General features: G+C 36.7%; 1 protein-coding gene across 2 annotated transcripts in view; it reads left to right on the forward strand.

Annotated features, from left to right (window-relative positions):
• The window catches only part of IPO7 (importin 7), a 51,795-nt gene that overhangs the window by 20,961 nt on the left and 16,026 nt on the right, over positions 1 to 14,808 (forward strand). For both annotated transcript variants that reach the window (XM_026706472.2, XM_026706473.2), the window contains exons 5-16: positions 1 to 59; positions 253 to 342; positions 1,170 to 1,264; positions 1,385 to 1,469; positions 2,745 to 2,879; positions 3,114 to 3,213; positions 4,555 to 4,631; positions 5,551 to 5,667; positions 6,469 to 6,558; positions 9,010 to 9,175; positions 11,805 to 11,965; positions 14,223 to 14,351. The exon at positions 1 to 59 is cut by the window's left edge and continues 98 nt beyond it. In XM_026706472.2, the coding sequence (XP_026562257.2) occupies positions 1 to 59; positions 253 to 342; positions 1,170 to 1,264; positions 1,385 to 1,469; positions 2,745 to 2,879; positions 3,114 to 3,213; positions 4,555 to 4,631; positions 5,551 to 5,667; positions 6,469 to 6,558; positions 9,010 to 9,175; positions 11,805 to 11,965; positions 14,223 to 14,351 (1,304 nt within the window). The remainder of the gene's footprint in view (positions 60 to 252; positions 343 to 1,169; positions 1,265 to 1,384; positions 1,470 to 2,744; positions 2,880 to 3,113; positions 3,214 to 4,554; positions 4,632 to 5,550; positions 5,668 to 6,468; positions 6,559 to 9,009; positions 9,176 to 11,804; positions 11,966 to 14,222; positions 14,352 to 14,808) is intronic.

Raw genomic sequence — 14,808 nt, forward strand, 5'->3', positions numbered from 1 at the left:
CAGATCAGTCTGTCCTTATCCAAAAACAGATCTTCAAAATATTTTATGCCCTTGTTCAGGTTTGTCCTTTTTACAGTTAAATTGTTTTAATCTTTACATACTGATTGGAACAATTTTATATCGCTGCTTAGCCAAGAAAGTGACTAATTTAAGAAATTAAATATTGAGTGGATTTTCTGAGGTGGTTTATATCTTTGCTTAATTTATATAATCATAGCTTGTTTTTGCTTTGCTCATAATTTTTCTCAACAGTATACATTACCCCTGGAGTTGATCAATCAGCAAAACCTAGCAGAATGGATAGAAATTTTGAAGACGGTTGTCGACAGAGATGTACCAGCTGTAAGTATTTTATACACGCTATGTGATTTATGTATATGACATTGTGAGTTGATTGACTTGAGTATACAAATAAATGATATACACAACTTTTATTTTTATCTGTAGACGTTGTAAACCTGTATGGAGAATGGGATTCTAGTTACATTTATAGATTTCTCTCACTTTCTTATAAGCATGTCTCTTGGACTGTAGAGCTCATGAAAATTCAAAAGTAAAAGTTGCAGGCCTCTTTGTTCCTTCTGTTTGTATCTTGTCATTCTTTTGTTGAATAAGAGAGTAAATATATTTATAATAAGGGGCGATCACCCTATGGCCCCAATCTCCCTTTTTTCAACTTCAAGGCTTCTTCCAATAGTTGAAAACTGACAGCAATTTTTCTCAAATTTTTGAGGTAGGAAATTTAACAATTGTAGTCTTAATATGATCCTAATTTTTTTAAAAAAAATGTCACAAGCTGCATCTATGGAGCTTATACAAATAAAATAAATTCTTATCCTGTAGAGATGCAAGACAAGATTTACCAATTTTGTGACATTTCTCTGTTGATTGTAACTACCATCTGTCCCCCAGAATTTTAAAGGTGATTCCTTCCCATCAAAAGATTATTCTTCCCAGTTTAATTAGTCTTTAAAGTAGGGCTGTCAAACTCGTGACCTGCGGGCCAGATGTGTCATGCGCTGGCCACACGAATGGGAAAAAAGATCACGATTTGTCACGTGACAATGCTGTAATGACATGAGTTTGACACCCCTGCTTTAAAGTAAAAGCACAGAAATGTAATATTACACTATCAATTAATACTATAAATTTTAACTTGGCTTCAAAAGGAAACTCTCCAGGTGGATGAAGATGATAGACCTGAATTGCCATGGTGGAAATGTAAGAAGTGGGCACTCCACATCTTAGCCAGACTTTTTGAAAGGTAACATTTTTCTCCTCAAGGTTAATTTTTAAATATTTTAAATGGGGTTTTTTTTTGTTACATGTGCATAATATATGACAGTGTTATCTTGGTTGTTTTTTTTAACTAATATTGCAATAGGTATGGAAGCCCTGGTAATGTTTCCAAGGAATACAATGAATTTGCTGAAGTTTTTTTAAAGGCATTTGCTGTTGGCATACAGCAGGTAGGATATTTTTTCTTTATAATTTGGATTTGATTGAGAATTAATTGATCCTTACTATCATTTTTTGTTTAAAAAATAAAAAAATAATTTGAATTATGTAGAAGATGCTTGAAATAAAATCGGTAGTCTCTGTTTCTATCTTTTTGCCAAATAGAATCTATTACTTCCTAGAAAACACAATTTATTTAGTCAAGGAGAGTAAACTGTCTTAGATGACAAAAGAAGCATTTTAATGTTGATATAATGAGTCAAATTCAAGTTCCCTGAGGCCGAATTCTTGGCATTCCAAGCAATTAGACTTTATACACTTTGCCATCTTTCCTTCTCTGTATGTATCACCTTGCATTAATAAAGCATTGCTTCATACTAAATAAGACAGTTCATTTATATACATACATACTTCACTCTATCTCATTTTGGGATAAGCTGTTGCACAGAAAAGAGTAAGAAATACTAAGTCAAAGAATGTGAAGGAATGAAATGAAAAAATATAGCTGAAATGTTTGGACTAGAAGACATGTTAAATGTTAGAATTCTTTATTGGCCAAGTGTGATTGGACACACAAGGAATTTGTCTTGGTGCAAATGCTCTCAGTATACATAAAAGAAAAGATACACTCGTCAAGAATCATAAGGTACAACACTTAATGATAGTCATAGGGTACAATAAGCAATCAAATCATATCACATGCAAAGTCCCTTCCAGCTCTATTCTGATTGAAATGTATTCACACCAATAACCATTCGTTATACTGTACTTTCTTCCATACATTTATATCTCTGTAAATCATCCTGATTTCCACCACATCCATGCAGCTTTTCATTCATTGCCCCAGGTTTTTCAAACTTGTCTTCCTTTCAGGATCTCATCTCCATCCAGTCATAGCCTTTTAAATTTTTTTCTTCCCTTTTAATTTGTTTACTTCGTGTTTGGTCACATTCATTCAGTCCTTGTTTATTCTGGACCCTGCCTCTTCTTTTTTATCACATACGTTTCTTGAGTCACCAAATCTTACTTCACTTAACTTGCTATTACGTTTTTCCTAGCATGTTTAATGTCCACTTATGTAGCATATAAATATGCAAGAGAATGCTGTTATATGTAGCTAGCTTCTTTTTCTTTTTTCTTTCTGCCACTTTTAGCAACACTCACGGTTTGCCACTGATCACATGGTTCATACTCATTCTATATTAGCTGTGTGGAAAGCTGCTATCTAACACATTTTTGTAAACAGCTTAAATCTTTAGCGGCAACTAATCAATCCATTTTCTTAGGTTTTGCTGAAAGTGTTATATCAATATAAAGAAAAGCAGTACATGGCTCCGAGAGTTCTACAGCAGACTCTGAACTATATCAATCAAGGGGTATCACATGCAGTTACTTGGAAAAATCTGAAACCTCATATTCAAGTAAGTTGTTTTTCCTGTTCTTTTGGAATGAATGCTGCATAGCTAAATGATAGATTATGATTTTTTCCCCTTGAAGCTTTGCTGTAGCAAAATTTGATTGGAATTTTAATGTGTTGATGAATTTTACATTTGGTTTTACCATTGATATTTCAAAATTTATTTGATATTGGAAGTCTCTCCCCCTTTTAAAAAAAATTAGAGCAACTTATAAAAACAAATAATTTATATTTGCAGGGAATTATCCAAGATGTTATCTTCCCATTGATGTGCTATACAGATGCGGATGAAGAGCTGTGGCAGGAAGACCCTTATGAATATATACGTATGAAGTTTGGTAAGTGATTCAGAATTGAGTACATTTGCAGAGAGTTTTCACAGTTCAGCAGTAATAGGTTCGCAAATAACAATGTGTCTTAGTTAGCTTATTCGGTTTGTAGCTGCATGTCATAAATACATTCGGTCGTTTCAAACATTGTGGTTTTTAAAACATAGTTTATATTATACAGTATTGTGGTATAATTAGTAAACATCTTATCCCAGTTTTGCCAGTCAGGGCTTTACATAATATGTATATGAAACAGATCAAGATCCCAGTAAAATGCAAATGTCAGATACGTTAGAGAAATAATTCAAAGCCTATTTTCACTATTTAGATTTACTAGTAGTAGTTATGACATCTTACATGAAGCATGCAAGATGTAATGGGACAAGTACTGTATGACCTTTCTTCCATTAAAGTAAGGTTCTTCTGCTTTTACAAATTTCAGTTGGTAACAGTTCACTCTGTCCAGAGCCAATAGTAACTCCTCTTCCATGGCTTTTTGAGAAGTTTCTTATATTGAATTGTTATGGTTTTAATACAGAAAGCTACTTTGTGCCAGTCTGTGTTTCTGTTTTGCTTTACACTGCAAGCAGCTGCTGTCCAGGGTCCTTCCCACCATCTGATCCTTTTAGCTGGAGATGCTAAGCTACGGACCCTGGATCTTCTACATACAAAGTATAAATGCTGCCTCTGTCTCTCATCCATCTTTACTGAATCTCTGAATTTAAACTTTTCAACGTATAACTTCAGCAACCCAGTTATATGCAGGAGAATGCTACTGTACTCAGTGGAGTTACTGCGTGGAATTTTGCATAGAACAAAAGCCTTAGGTTTATAAAATGCTCCAGGGTCAGTTTTGCATTTCTTTTTTCCAGCTTAAGTTTGTTCTGTGCACTTAACTGACTTATGGGATTTTCTGAAATGATGTTGATTTGCCAGAGAACAAAATAATTTATGTTGCTTTCTCAGCATGGCCCAAGTTTTTGTTTTAGATAAAACTTTTTCACAAATCTCTGAAATTTCAGTCAGCATGGAATAATGAATATGTCCTAAGTGAATCTTAAACACATTTTAGATTACTTTGTTGTTGAAATAATATTAATATGCAATATGTTGAGTATTACACTATCTAAAATTATAGAAACATCACTAATTTTACAGCTTTGAGACATTTATATTCATAATTCTCCAAATATAAGTTTAAAAATGTTTAAAATGCTTTATGGAAGTTCAGAATGGAAATTTCTAGTGGTTGGTGATTACAGAATCCTTTAGATCTGATTTTGCTTTTTGTTTTGCTTTAATTCCTGAACATTTCAAAAGGCAAATAATGTAAATTGTTTCTTTTAATAGATGTCTTTGAAGATTTCATTTCCCCCACAACTGCTGCACAAACATTGTTGTTTACAGCATGTGGTAAAAGGAAAGAGGTATGTTCCATAAAGATTACCTTAAATAAAAAAAGAATTCTTTTTAAAATCTTGTATGTTGACCATTGAATACTTGGAAAGCTACTTATAGAAGGTTCTGAAGAAGTATCTCTTGTGGGCATCATGGACTTTTCCAGGTAGCACACAGTTACTTTCCATAGAAACAGTGTGTGACAAGCAAAGTTTCCAATCTGCATGCTCTGCACTATTTTAATTAGTTTATTGTTGGAAAATGGCACAAACTAATGGCATACTAGTGAAAGAATTCAATTTTGCTGACTGCCTCTCACCACCTCCTTAACATTGAAGTCCCAGATGATTCATGTAAGATGCAGTGGTTGTACCATGGCATTGTTATTGCTGTGTCAGGTTCTGACTCAAAGCATAACAGCCCCCAAAACTAGGAAAGACATGCCATGAATCTTCCAACTTGTTTTTTTTATTATTCCACATGTTTGGAGAAAATCTTGCCACCAGGCACGTATTCTGAGAACTATTAAGGAGGAACTGTGTCTCACTCAAACTATCTGGACTGAATTGTCCCTTACTCTTCTTGCCTCCTGAGAATCCAGTCCATTACATTCCATCATGGAGATGATGGGCTAGATCTGTGTTCAGTATTTTTATAGCTTTGAAAAGAATCAGAACGTTCTAAGGATTTTAGATTTTCTTGTTAATAATTAGCTCCTGCAATCAGTAGTATATCTTCTCACTTTAACTTAATGCCCCAAAGACAGTTTTAATCTTGATGTCTTTGTTACATCTAAGCAATTTTTATGCACAATATTTATAAAAATTTAAACATAGGCAGATAATATCTTAGGAGTTACTCAACTCAGAATATTGGTTGAACCTTTTGTTTGATTGATATACTTGTTTAATGAAATTTATCTGGGCATTTCTTTAACTCTCATATTAGGTCCTGCAAAAAACAATGGGCTTTTGTTACCAAATCCTCACAGAGCCAAATGCAGATCCTCGTAAAAAAGATGGAGCATTGCATATGATTGGTTCTTTGGCTGAAATACTTCTGAAAGTAAGTAGAATTTTGTTGATCCTTTAAATGTCTTAAGATTTTTCTGCCTTATTTTCACGACAGGTAGTCTTTGATTTACAACTGGTTGTTTAATGACTATTTGCAATCATGATGGCCTTAGAATATTTTTTTAGGGCCCATTTTTTTTACAGTTGGCAATGGCTACAGTAACTTCAGGCTGCTTAACCTTTATACGCATATTAAGATTATGTGTTGGAATATACCCAACACATAATCTTAAGGTGTTTGTCTTCCTGAAACTGGTAGTGGAAGGCTTGTACTTAATTAAGCAACTACACTTCCCAAAGTTGTGGTCAATTGGGACATATTTTCTAATTCAAAGGAATTAATCTTAAGAAACAGACCTTGTAAAGTAGACATAAATTAATGGTGACAGAGTGCTAAATGCATGATATTATCTATACGGTATTTGTACCTTGCCTTCAATTTATCACTATTCTATAACAATAAATTATCTAGAATTATACCTCTTAAAATGTATCAGTTAATTTTGACTTTCAGATTCAGTAAGATTTCTGCTTGAAACAATTATTGCATGATTAGGTTTAGATAACTCAGCAATACATGAATCATTTACTCTGTCTTTGCTTTATTTCAATAATTTAGGTAAAAGTTTTTTATATGTGATTTACTGTTTTGGCCAGCATCAGTTTAATTTAGCAACTATTTAGCCCAGTTACTAACATTAACAGGATGGAAAAATCAAAATACCTTTTTGAGAAGAGAGTGATATATGTAAAAAAAGAGGCTGATCTACTTTTTGGAAAAATGTTTCAACAGAAAAAGATATACAAAGATCAGATGGAGTACATGTTGCAGAATCATGTGTTTCCTCTGTTCAGTAGTGAGCTGGGCTACATGAGAGCAAGGGTAAGTGCAAAGCTGGATCCAGACGTTTGGAAGTTTCTAGAATGTAAAAGAACACAAAGTTCCCTTAGTCTTACAAAAGTTGCAATGTGAAGTGATGGGAAATAGATGATTTTGATAAGCACTTTGGTAATGCATTTATTACATGTGCTTGTATTCTACCTTATTCAGGGAGCCTATATCATACCATAAAATACAATATGTAACATCTTGTAACTATAGTATATATACCCCTTTCCCCCAAACATTTGCCTTCAATTAAGTAGTGCTGTCTACTTTGAAGGTTCTCTGAAAAAAAAAAAATTCTTTCTCAGCTTTTCAGAATGTAAACGTGTTTGTGGGGTGTGTGTATATACAACTATATCCATTGAAAGTTGAATAGGGATTGTATGGCATGTCTTCCGTGCCAACACATAATGTGGGCAGATTTTATTTGGAGCAGATAGTCCTGCAACTATAAAGTATCAGGCTTGCTCAGTATTGCTATTACAGATAAGTCTTTAGATTATGACCCTAATTGAGACCGGAATTTCCCATCTCTAAGCAAAGTGGTTATTAAACAAAACACCACATGGCTACACTGCTTAGCAATGGCAGTTCTGGGGGTCCCAGTTGAAGTCATTAAATGATGCAACCATGACTTGTGGTCTCCTGTCAGCTTTCCCATTGGCTTTGTTTGTCAGGAGCTGCCAGGGAAGATTGAAAATAGCAATTCTATTTTCGGTGTCTCCACAGTTCCCACCCCAATACATCTCATTCCCAATTTGGTTCTTCCGAACCCCAAGCCTTGGTTCTTGCAGGGGATGATTTCAGGGGATCACTAAGCCATAAGATGCCAACTCATTTCTAACCTGCACAGCTGCCTCTGCTTCAACTTCTCCCCTCCCAATCTGTGCTTTTTTGGCTGCCCTGTGGAGCATGACTAAGAAGCTATTATTTTCTGCTGTCAACACCTGGGAGAAATTGAAGTGGAAACAATTGGCGTAGGGCAGGAGAATATGACCACAAATGTTGTGACAGTTGTAAATGTGGTCCAGTTACCAAGCACCCACATTTTGGTCAATGATCATTGGAATACTGCGATAGCCATATATATTGAGAATAACTCACTGATCAAAATGAGATGGTAAGTTTCCATGACTGGGATGGATTTGAACCTTCATCTCTCTTGACTTCCTTGAATATTACATCATGCTGGCTGACTATGGGATACCGTGGAACTAAAAATGGTTGTAAGTCCATTATTTCAGACAGTTACTGAATGAATGGTCCTAACAATTCTTGTAGACTATGTGTAGACAGCATTTAGTGATAGCTATAACTTCTAAATTAACATCAAAGACAGTCCAGTGTGGGATTGCATTGCAATAATCTAAGTGCAAGGTTACAAGGACATGACTTTAATCTTGATAAAGCCTCTTGGTCCAGAAGTCCAGTCAGAATTTTGAGTTCCATAAAATCCCATCATCAGCCACATGATGTCATACTTAAGGTATAGGTCCAGGGAAATGAAGACTCAAATCCATCCCAGTCATGGAAGTTTACCATTTATTTTGGTCAGCCAGTCACTCTCAATTTAGACTCATGACTGGAGTTAAATGGAGATACTGCTTTGGGCTTTTGAAAAAGGGTGATATATACTGTATATTTAAACCAACAAACACATAAATTAACAGTAGACTCATTCTTAAGTTGCAAGTGCTGTTTTCAAAGGAAATAGGCAAATATAGCGGTGGCATGCCTGTTCTGTCTCCAGTTAACATTGGTTTCCTGTTAAAATAATTTCATTAGCTTTAATAACATTTTTCTATAACAAGGTTCTGTAATCTGTACTTATATAGCAAATATTACAAAATATTTCAGAATATCTAATTTTGTCTCTTGTAACAATTGTAGAATAATATTTTGAGTATCAAAGAAAAATAGTTTTCTACATGGATTGTAGAATAAGATTTTCAGTATCAAGCAAGTTAGTATATAAGTTACACATTAAAACTTTTTTGCTGCTATAAAATCAGACTAATAATGGAATGTTATATAAAAAGTGAGACAGCTCTTAATGCACAATACTACCACAAAGTATATTGTTGAATTTTTTAAAGGGATATAAAGCTGATTGTGTAACCCTTTCCCTGCTAAAAAATAAATAAGTGGATTAAAATAGCTATAATTAGATAGCAGTATGGTACACTTGCATTCTGTATTATATCTCGTATACAATCTGCAGCCTAAGGATAAGTAGTGATTGTAATATTGATCTTGGCTGCCTAAAGACAAGTTTATCATTAACTAATCTACAGATTCTCAAAAATTACAGTGGAAAGGGAAATGGAAAAAGATCATCCAGTGTGCTTGAAGCATTATATTTTCGCAGTTTTGACAGTTAATCCATGTAGAATAATATGCATGTTGGCCATTATTAAATGTGTTTAACTGCTTATCAACTTTTACCAGGCTTGCTGGGTTCTCCATTATTTCTGTGAAGTTAAATTTAAGAGTGACCAGAACCTTCAGACAGCATTGGAGTTAACAAGAAGATGCCTCATTGATGATAGGGAAATGCCTGTTAAAGTGGAAGCTGCCATTGCGCTGCAAGTTTTGATTAGTAATCAAGAGAGAGGTACATTTTCTTCTTTGTCAAAGAAGCTTAGAATCAGGAAATAAATGAAAAGCAAATATGAAATAATTTGTCAGCTCAAAATTTAATTGCATGCAGTTATTTAAGCAAGAAAAGAAAAATACCCAGACTTGTGATAAACCAGTATAGAAGGTATCAATTGTAATCAGCTATATTTATTTCTCTGATTGTTTTCTTATATAAATGCAAGTCACCACTTTACTTAAATTATTAAAAGAAAATTATACCCTTGTCTATTTGCTGTTGTTAGAAAGAAGCCAAATTCATACTTAGGTTATTTTCTCTCACTATGTACTCCAATGCACCGAAGACAAGTTCTTTATGTGTCCAATCATACTTGGCAAATAAAGAATCCTATCCTTTCCGTTCCTATTCCATTCTTATTCTATTATTTTCTCATTTTTTAGAAAAAGGACTGTATATTTCTATAAAATTATTTTCCTATTTGGATTTTTCTACAAATATTTCACGCAGTTTGCAAAATATAGAATCACATATTATAGACATCTTGGAAGGGCTACTCTTGTGGACACTCATACAAATGCAACAGAGCCTCTGATAGAATTTCCAGGGTCTGCTTGATTAGTTAGGCCTTTCTCCCGGTATCCTTTTTTAGAGAAGGGGGCGGGGGGAGAAATAATGAGTAATTGAAAAAAAGTAAGCATCTAATTTATTCTAGAGGTTTTAAAGTGAAATTATTGTGAAGACTAGCAGACCTAGTTGTTAACACGAAGGCTGTAACAGTAAAATCTTTTTATACAGGTAGTCCTCAACTTACAACATTTCATTTAGTGAATGTTCAAAGTTACAACGGCACTGAAAAAAGTGACTTATGACCATTTTTCACACTTATGATCCTCGCAGCATCCCCATGGTCATGTGATTTACATTCGGATGCTTGGTAACTGGTTCATATTTATGACACTTGCAGTGTCCCGGGGTCATGTGATCATCTTTTGTGACCCAGCAAGCAAAGTCAATGGAGAAGCCAGATTCACTTAACTAATTTAACAACTACAGTGATTCACATTACAACTGTGGCATGAAAAGTCGTAAAATGGGGCAAAACTCACTTTCTCACATAGCAACATAAAATTTGGCTCAATTGTTTTAAGTTGAGGACTACCTGTACATTGATAAGATACGTGTCAAAATGGATGCTGCATAGAATAAACAGCCATATCTGTTTCTGAATATTTTCAGTGCTGTTCCTAGTACTGTCTAATAACAAATTGCAAAACAAGGTAGTGTGATCTTTCTGAGTAATGCTGCTAAACTCAATGGGATAACTGCAAAAAGTATAACTTTATTTTATTTAGTAATTTTAGAAGGCCTCCCATCTCACACCAAATGACTTTGGGTGGTGGTATACATCCACTAAAACAATACAAATATTAAGCACTTATTAAAAACAGTCATATTAAAAATACAACCATCTGGTATTTTTAAACATGGTGCTAGAACCATTTTAAGATACCCCATTCTTGACAACGTTTGGTCTTGAAGGATTAACAGAACACTGAAAGGAATAGCGTAATCTTAACTTCAGAGTAAAGAATGCCCAGAAAGCAGGTGCCATAGCAGAGAAGTCTTTGTTTTCCTGCATAATATGAGAGGGAGTGTGATAGAATGGTCGTGCATGTGCAATAATGAACCTGAGCAGCTATAATATCTATGCAATGATGAATTGGGGCTTCTGTTGCCATTGGAACAGAAAATGTATGGTGGATGGCTGTTGCATAGAGAGGAGCTACAAAAGCAAATGTGCTTCACCTACCCCCTACTCGGCTGGTGAACAAAGTACTAGAACTGCAGATCCTGCCACTGCCTCCATGGGGTTGCGGGTTGGAACTTACTCTGCTTAGCCCTGTTACACCTCCTTGCTCCAGCAAGAAACATAGCTTTTTGTCCAAAAAAAAAAAACAAGCTGAGGTGGAATAGCATTCTGCATCAGCATGCCATCATCACCAGGGCTGCTGCAATAGCTGCATTCATAAAACTACCAGTTTAGGGTCAGAAACACAACCCCAAAGCTGACAGATTCTAGCTTTCATTGTTTCATTGTGAGACCACCTCATTGCCAATTTAACAGTGGAATTCTAGATTAGACACAGGAAGTCCACTTTCTTGTCACTCTAAGGGATGAACAAGATGGTGTCCTGCTTTTAGCTGTTATATTCGTGTTGTATATGACTGAGGTGTATGCTGGAAGGATATGAGTTTGTGATCTCTTATTTAGTCTCTGTTGGAGCTGTTCGAATGCTGACCTTGAGGGCTGGAGCATCTTTACATCTAGGGAAGGGGAGAATTTTTAGAAAAACAGCTCCATGTGTGCAAACTGAGAAGGAAGAATGATCCAGGACTGTGGCACCTCTTTTCATATAAGGGAGAAATAAGCACAAATATTCAGGGAGAGGCATAGGGAAGCCCTGGAATTTTGCAGATTGTATACTAATAAAATACTTCATTCAAAATAAAGCCAGCCAGCAAAATTAATAATTGAAAGGGGTTTTTTCAGACCATATTTTTAAAAAACAAATAAAAATGCTTAAGTCATTCAGTTTTGTTAATGATTATAAAAAAGTAATGTTTATTCTTGCTTCCTTTGCAGCTAAAGAATATATAACGCCATTCATTAGACCTGTAATGCAGGCCCTTCTTCACATAATTAGAGAAACTGAGAATGATGATCTTACCAATGTAATTCAAAAAATGATCTGTGAATATAGTGAAGAAGTTACTCCTATAGCAGTTGAGATGACTCAGCACTTGGTAAGTCTGGGCCCAGTACATTTTTATTTTTTATTTATTTGTTAGATGTATTTGCTGCCCATCTCATCTATTTTAGTGCTTCCATTGGTTGTATTTCTCTCCAGACGTTTCCTAAATATTTGTGTACTTTGCTTATGTAGGATGTCAGCTAAAGTTTGACTGCTACCCAAGAATAATAGGTACATTTACACTCTGATAAACTTGTATTTATGGTTAAATGCAGCATATGTATCTAATAACAGGGAGTAATGAAACTATCAAGAAATACCCTTTTAAAATACTAAAAAATAAGACGTGAATCCATCTTTCTGCTTTCATTTGAGATCACCTACATTAGGAAAGGAGGATAGGTGCTTTGCTAATGACAGTGCTCTGTTGCAGTGGTCACCAACTGGTGGGCCGAGGCCCACTGGTGGTCCATGAGAAAATTTTGATGGGCTGCAGAGAAATGTTCCCCCAAAGCACCCCCCAAAGCAATTAAACCAGGCTGCACCCTGGATTATGACACGCCCACCCTCTGGCTCCCATCCTTCGGCTGAGCGCAAACCTGCAAAAAGCAGCGCAGTCCTTGCCGGCCAGGACGAGGTAATGGTGCTGTTTCAGCAAGAGGGGGGTAGTGGCACAGGCGGACTGAAACAGCTATGGAGATGGCCGGAAGGTGCAGGAGTGCTGCGCTACTTGCATTTACGCGGCACTCCCGCACCTTCCAGTTTGCCTCCTGGCCTGGACTCTTTCTCGATGGCCGCGGGTTGTAGGGATGGCCCAGGGCAGGAAAAGTACTGGCTGGTGGGAGGGGGGCAGAGTAGGCAAGTCTGCACTCACCATCCAGTTCAGAGATCTGGAATGGGGCGTCGGCGTCAGTTTCCTTGTCCCTTTTGGCGCTCTGCTCTGCTGCCCCGCAGCCCCAGCCATCACTGCCCGGTGAAAGCACAGGAAAAGCAAGCAGAAACAGCTCTCGCTGGGGCGAAAGAGCTCAGATCGAGGAAGGTACAGGCAAGAGAAGACGGAAGCTGACGCCTTTGAAAAGTGCCACTTTCTGTTGCCTGTGCCTTCTGATCTCCGCTCTTTTGCCCCAGCGAGAGCTATGTTTCTGCTCACTTTCTTTTCCTCGGGGGCGGGGGGGCAGCAGAGAGGTCAGGGCTGCTCTCCCCCCATAGCAAGCCAAGCCTGGAGGATTTGTGGGCAAGTGCTGGAGAAAGGTGTGTTGGAAATGTTTCCAGCGTGCTCTTCTCTGTCCCGAAGTCGGATTGAGTGGTGGGAAGGGAGGAGGGAAGGAGAAGCCCAGTTGGCTTTCCTTTGGCGGGGGCGGGGGGGTGAGACCAAGTGCACAGAGCAAAAGAGCCCCGAGGAAGGCAGGCTCCTAAAGTTTGTTTCTGCAGGCAAGAGCTTGAGCTTTTCTGGGCTCAACACCCCATCCCCCTTTGGCCTCCACACAGGGAGGGATGCTTCTCTGCTTGGAAACGGCAGGAGAAACCTGGAGCTTAGCCTCAGGGAGTCCTCTTCTTATGTGGAGGCTGAAGTGGCGGGGGGGTGTTGCCTGGTTATTAGGAGCCTGTCTTCATCAATGATTCCAGCCTGGCCCTCCTTCCCTCCCCCAACTCCAGGCAGCCACACCGGGCAAAGAAGGGAGAGGGAGATGGGGGGGCTCTGCATTTCTTCCATTTGAGGGGGACCTGGTTCGTCCCTGTCCAGATCTTCCCAGCCTCCAGGCACCATTTGGCTTCTTAAATCTTCCCTCTCCCCCTCCCCCCAAAAGGATGAAAGAGGCCCCTCCTGCCCCACAGTTATGATTAAACATTTACGTTTTTTATAATTATATTTAATATAATTTATATTTAATATAAAAATTAAAAATTTTATATTAAATATATTATCTTTTTTAAAAAAATCATATTAGTGGTCCTCAGGATTTAAAAAAATAAGTTTGGTGGTCCCTGAGGTCGAAAGGTTGGCGACCGCTGCTCTGTTGAATGTCTTGTTTTGAATAGTTTGCAAAGACATGTTACTTTGATAACTCCTGATCAGCCACAAAACACAAAATCACACATCAACTTTTAAATCCTCTGAACCATTATAAAACAAAATCCAAATTCTCTTGATTATAGTTTGTCCCTCTCACACAGGCATGTTTATTTATTTACAATGTAAATATGCATACATTCATGGAAACATAGTCAGATTTCTTTACTCCCTGGTTCTTTACTATCTGTTTCTCAAACTGTATAACTTTTAGTTGAGATTTTTTGTGTGTTTTTAGGCAATGACTTTTAACCAGGTGATTCAGACAGGACCAGATGAAGAAGGCAGTGATGATAAAGCAGTAACAGCTATGGGTATCTTGAATACTATTGATACACTTCTTAGTGTAGTTGAAGATCACAAAGAGGTAAGTATTTTTGTAGTTATTTACAACTGTATTCCCTACCTTCCCATTTTAGTAGGATGCTCTTTGGTGGAAGGCAGCACTATTTTATTGGTCTGTGACAGGTTTTTGTTGGACCATTAAGCAGCCGTCTAAACTAATGAGACAAAAATTTGACTTGTGTATTTTTAAAAATACAATCCTGCGTCTATTAATGATGAAATAAACAGAATTAAAGTACTGGTATCATTTCCAATACAAGTAAAATTGCTACATGTACAGAACATTGATAAATAACATCTGGTGCAACGTGTGTGTATAGGGAGGTCTAATGTACGATGGCATTTTTTAGGCAGCTAATTAAAACTTGTCTATTTAACCACACTTCGTAATATGAATTTTGAAAGAAAATACTTTCCCCCTCTCCATTTGTTTTAATGAATATGTTTTGCTTTTTCTTAGAAAACACTAATGTGTACTA

Source organism: Pseudonaja textilis, chromosome 1 (genome assembly GCF_049901715.1).
Source record: "Pseudonaja textilis isolate UNSWEBS1 chromosome 1, rPseTex1.2, whole genome shotgun sequence".
Lineage (NCBI taxonomy): Eukaryota > Metazoa > Chordata > Lepidosauria > Squamata > Elapidae > Pseudonaja > Pseudonaja textilis.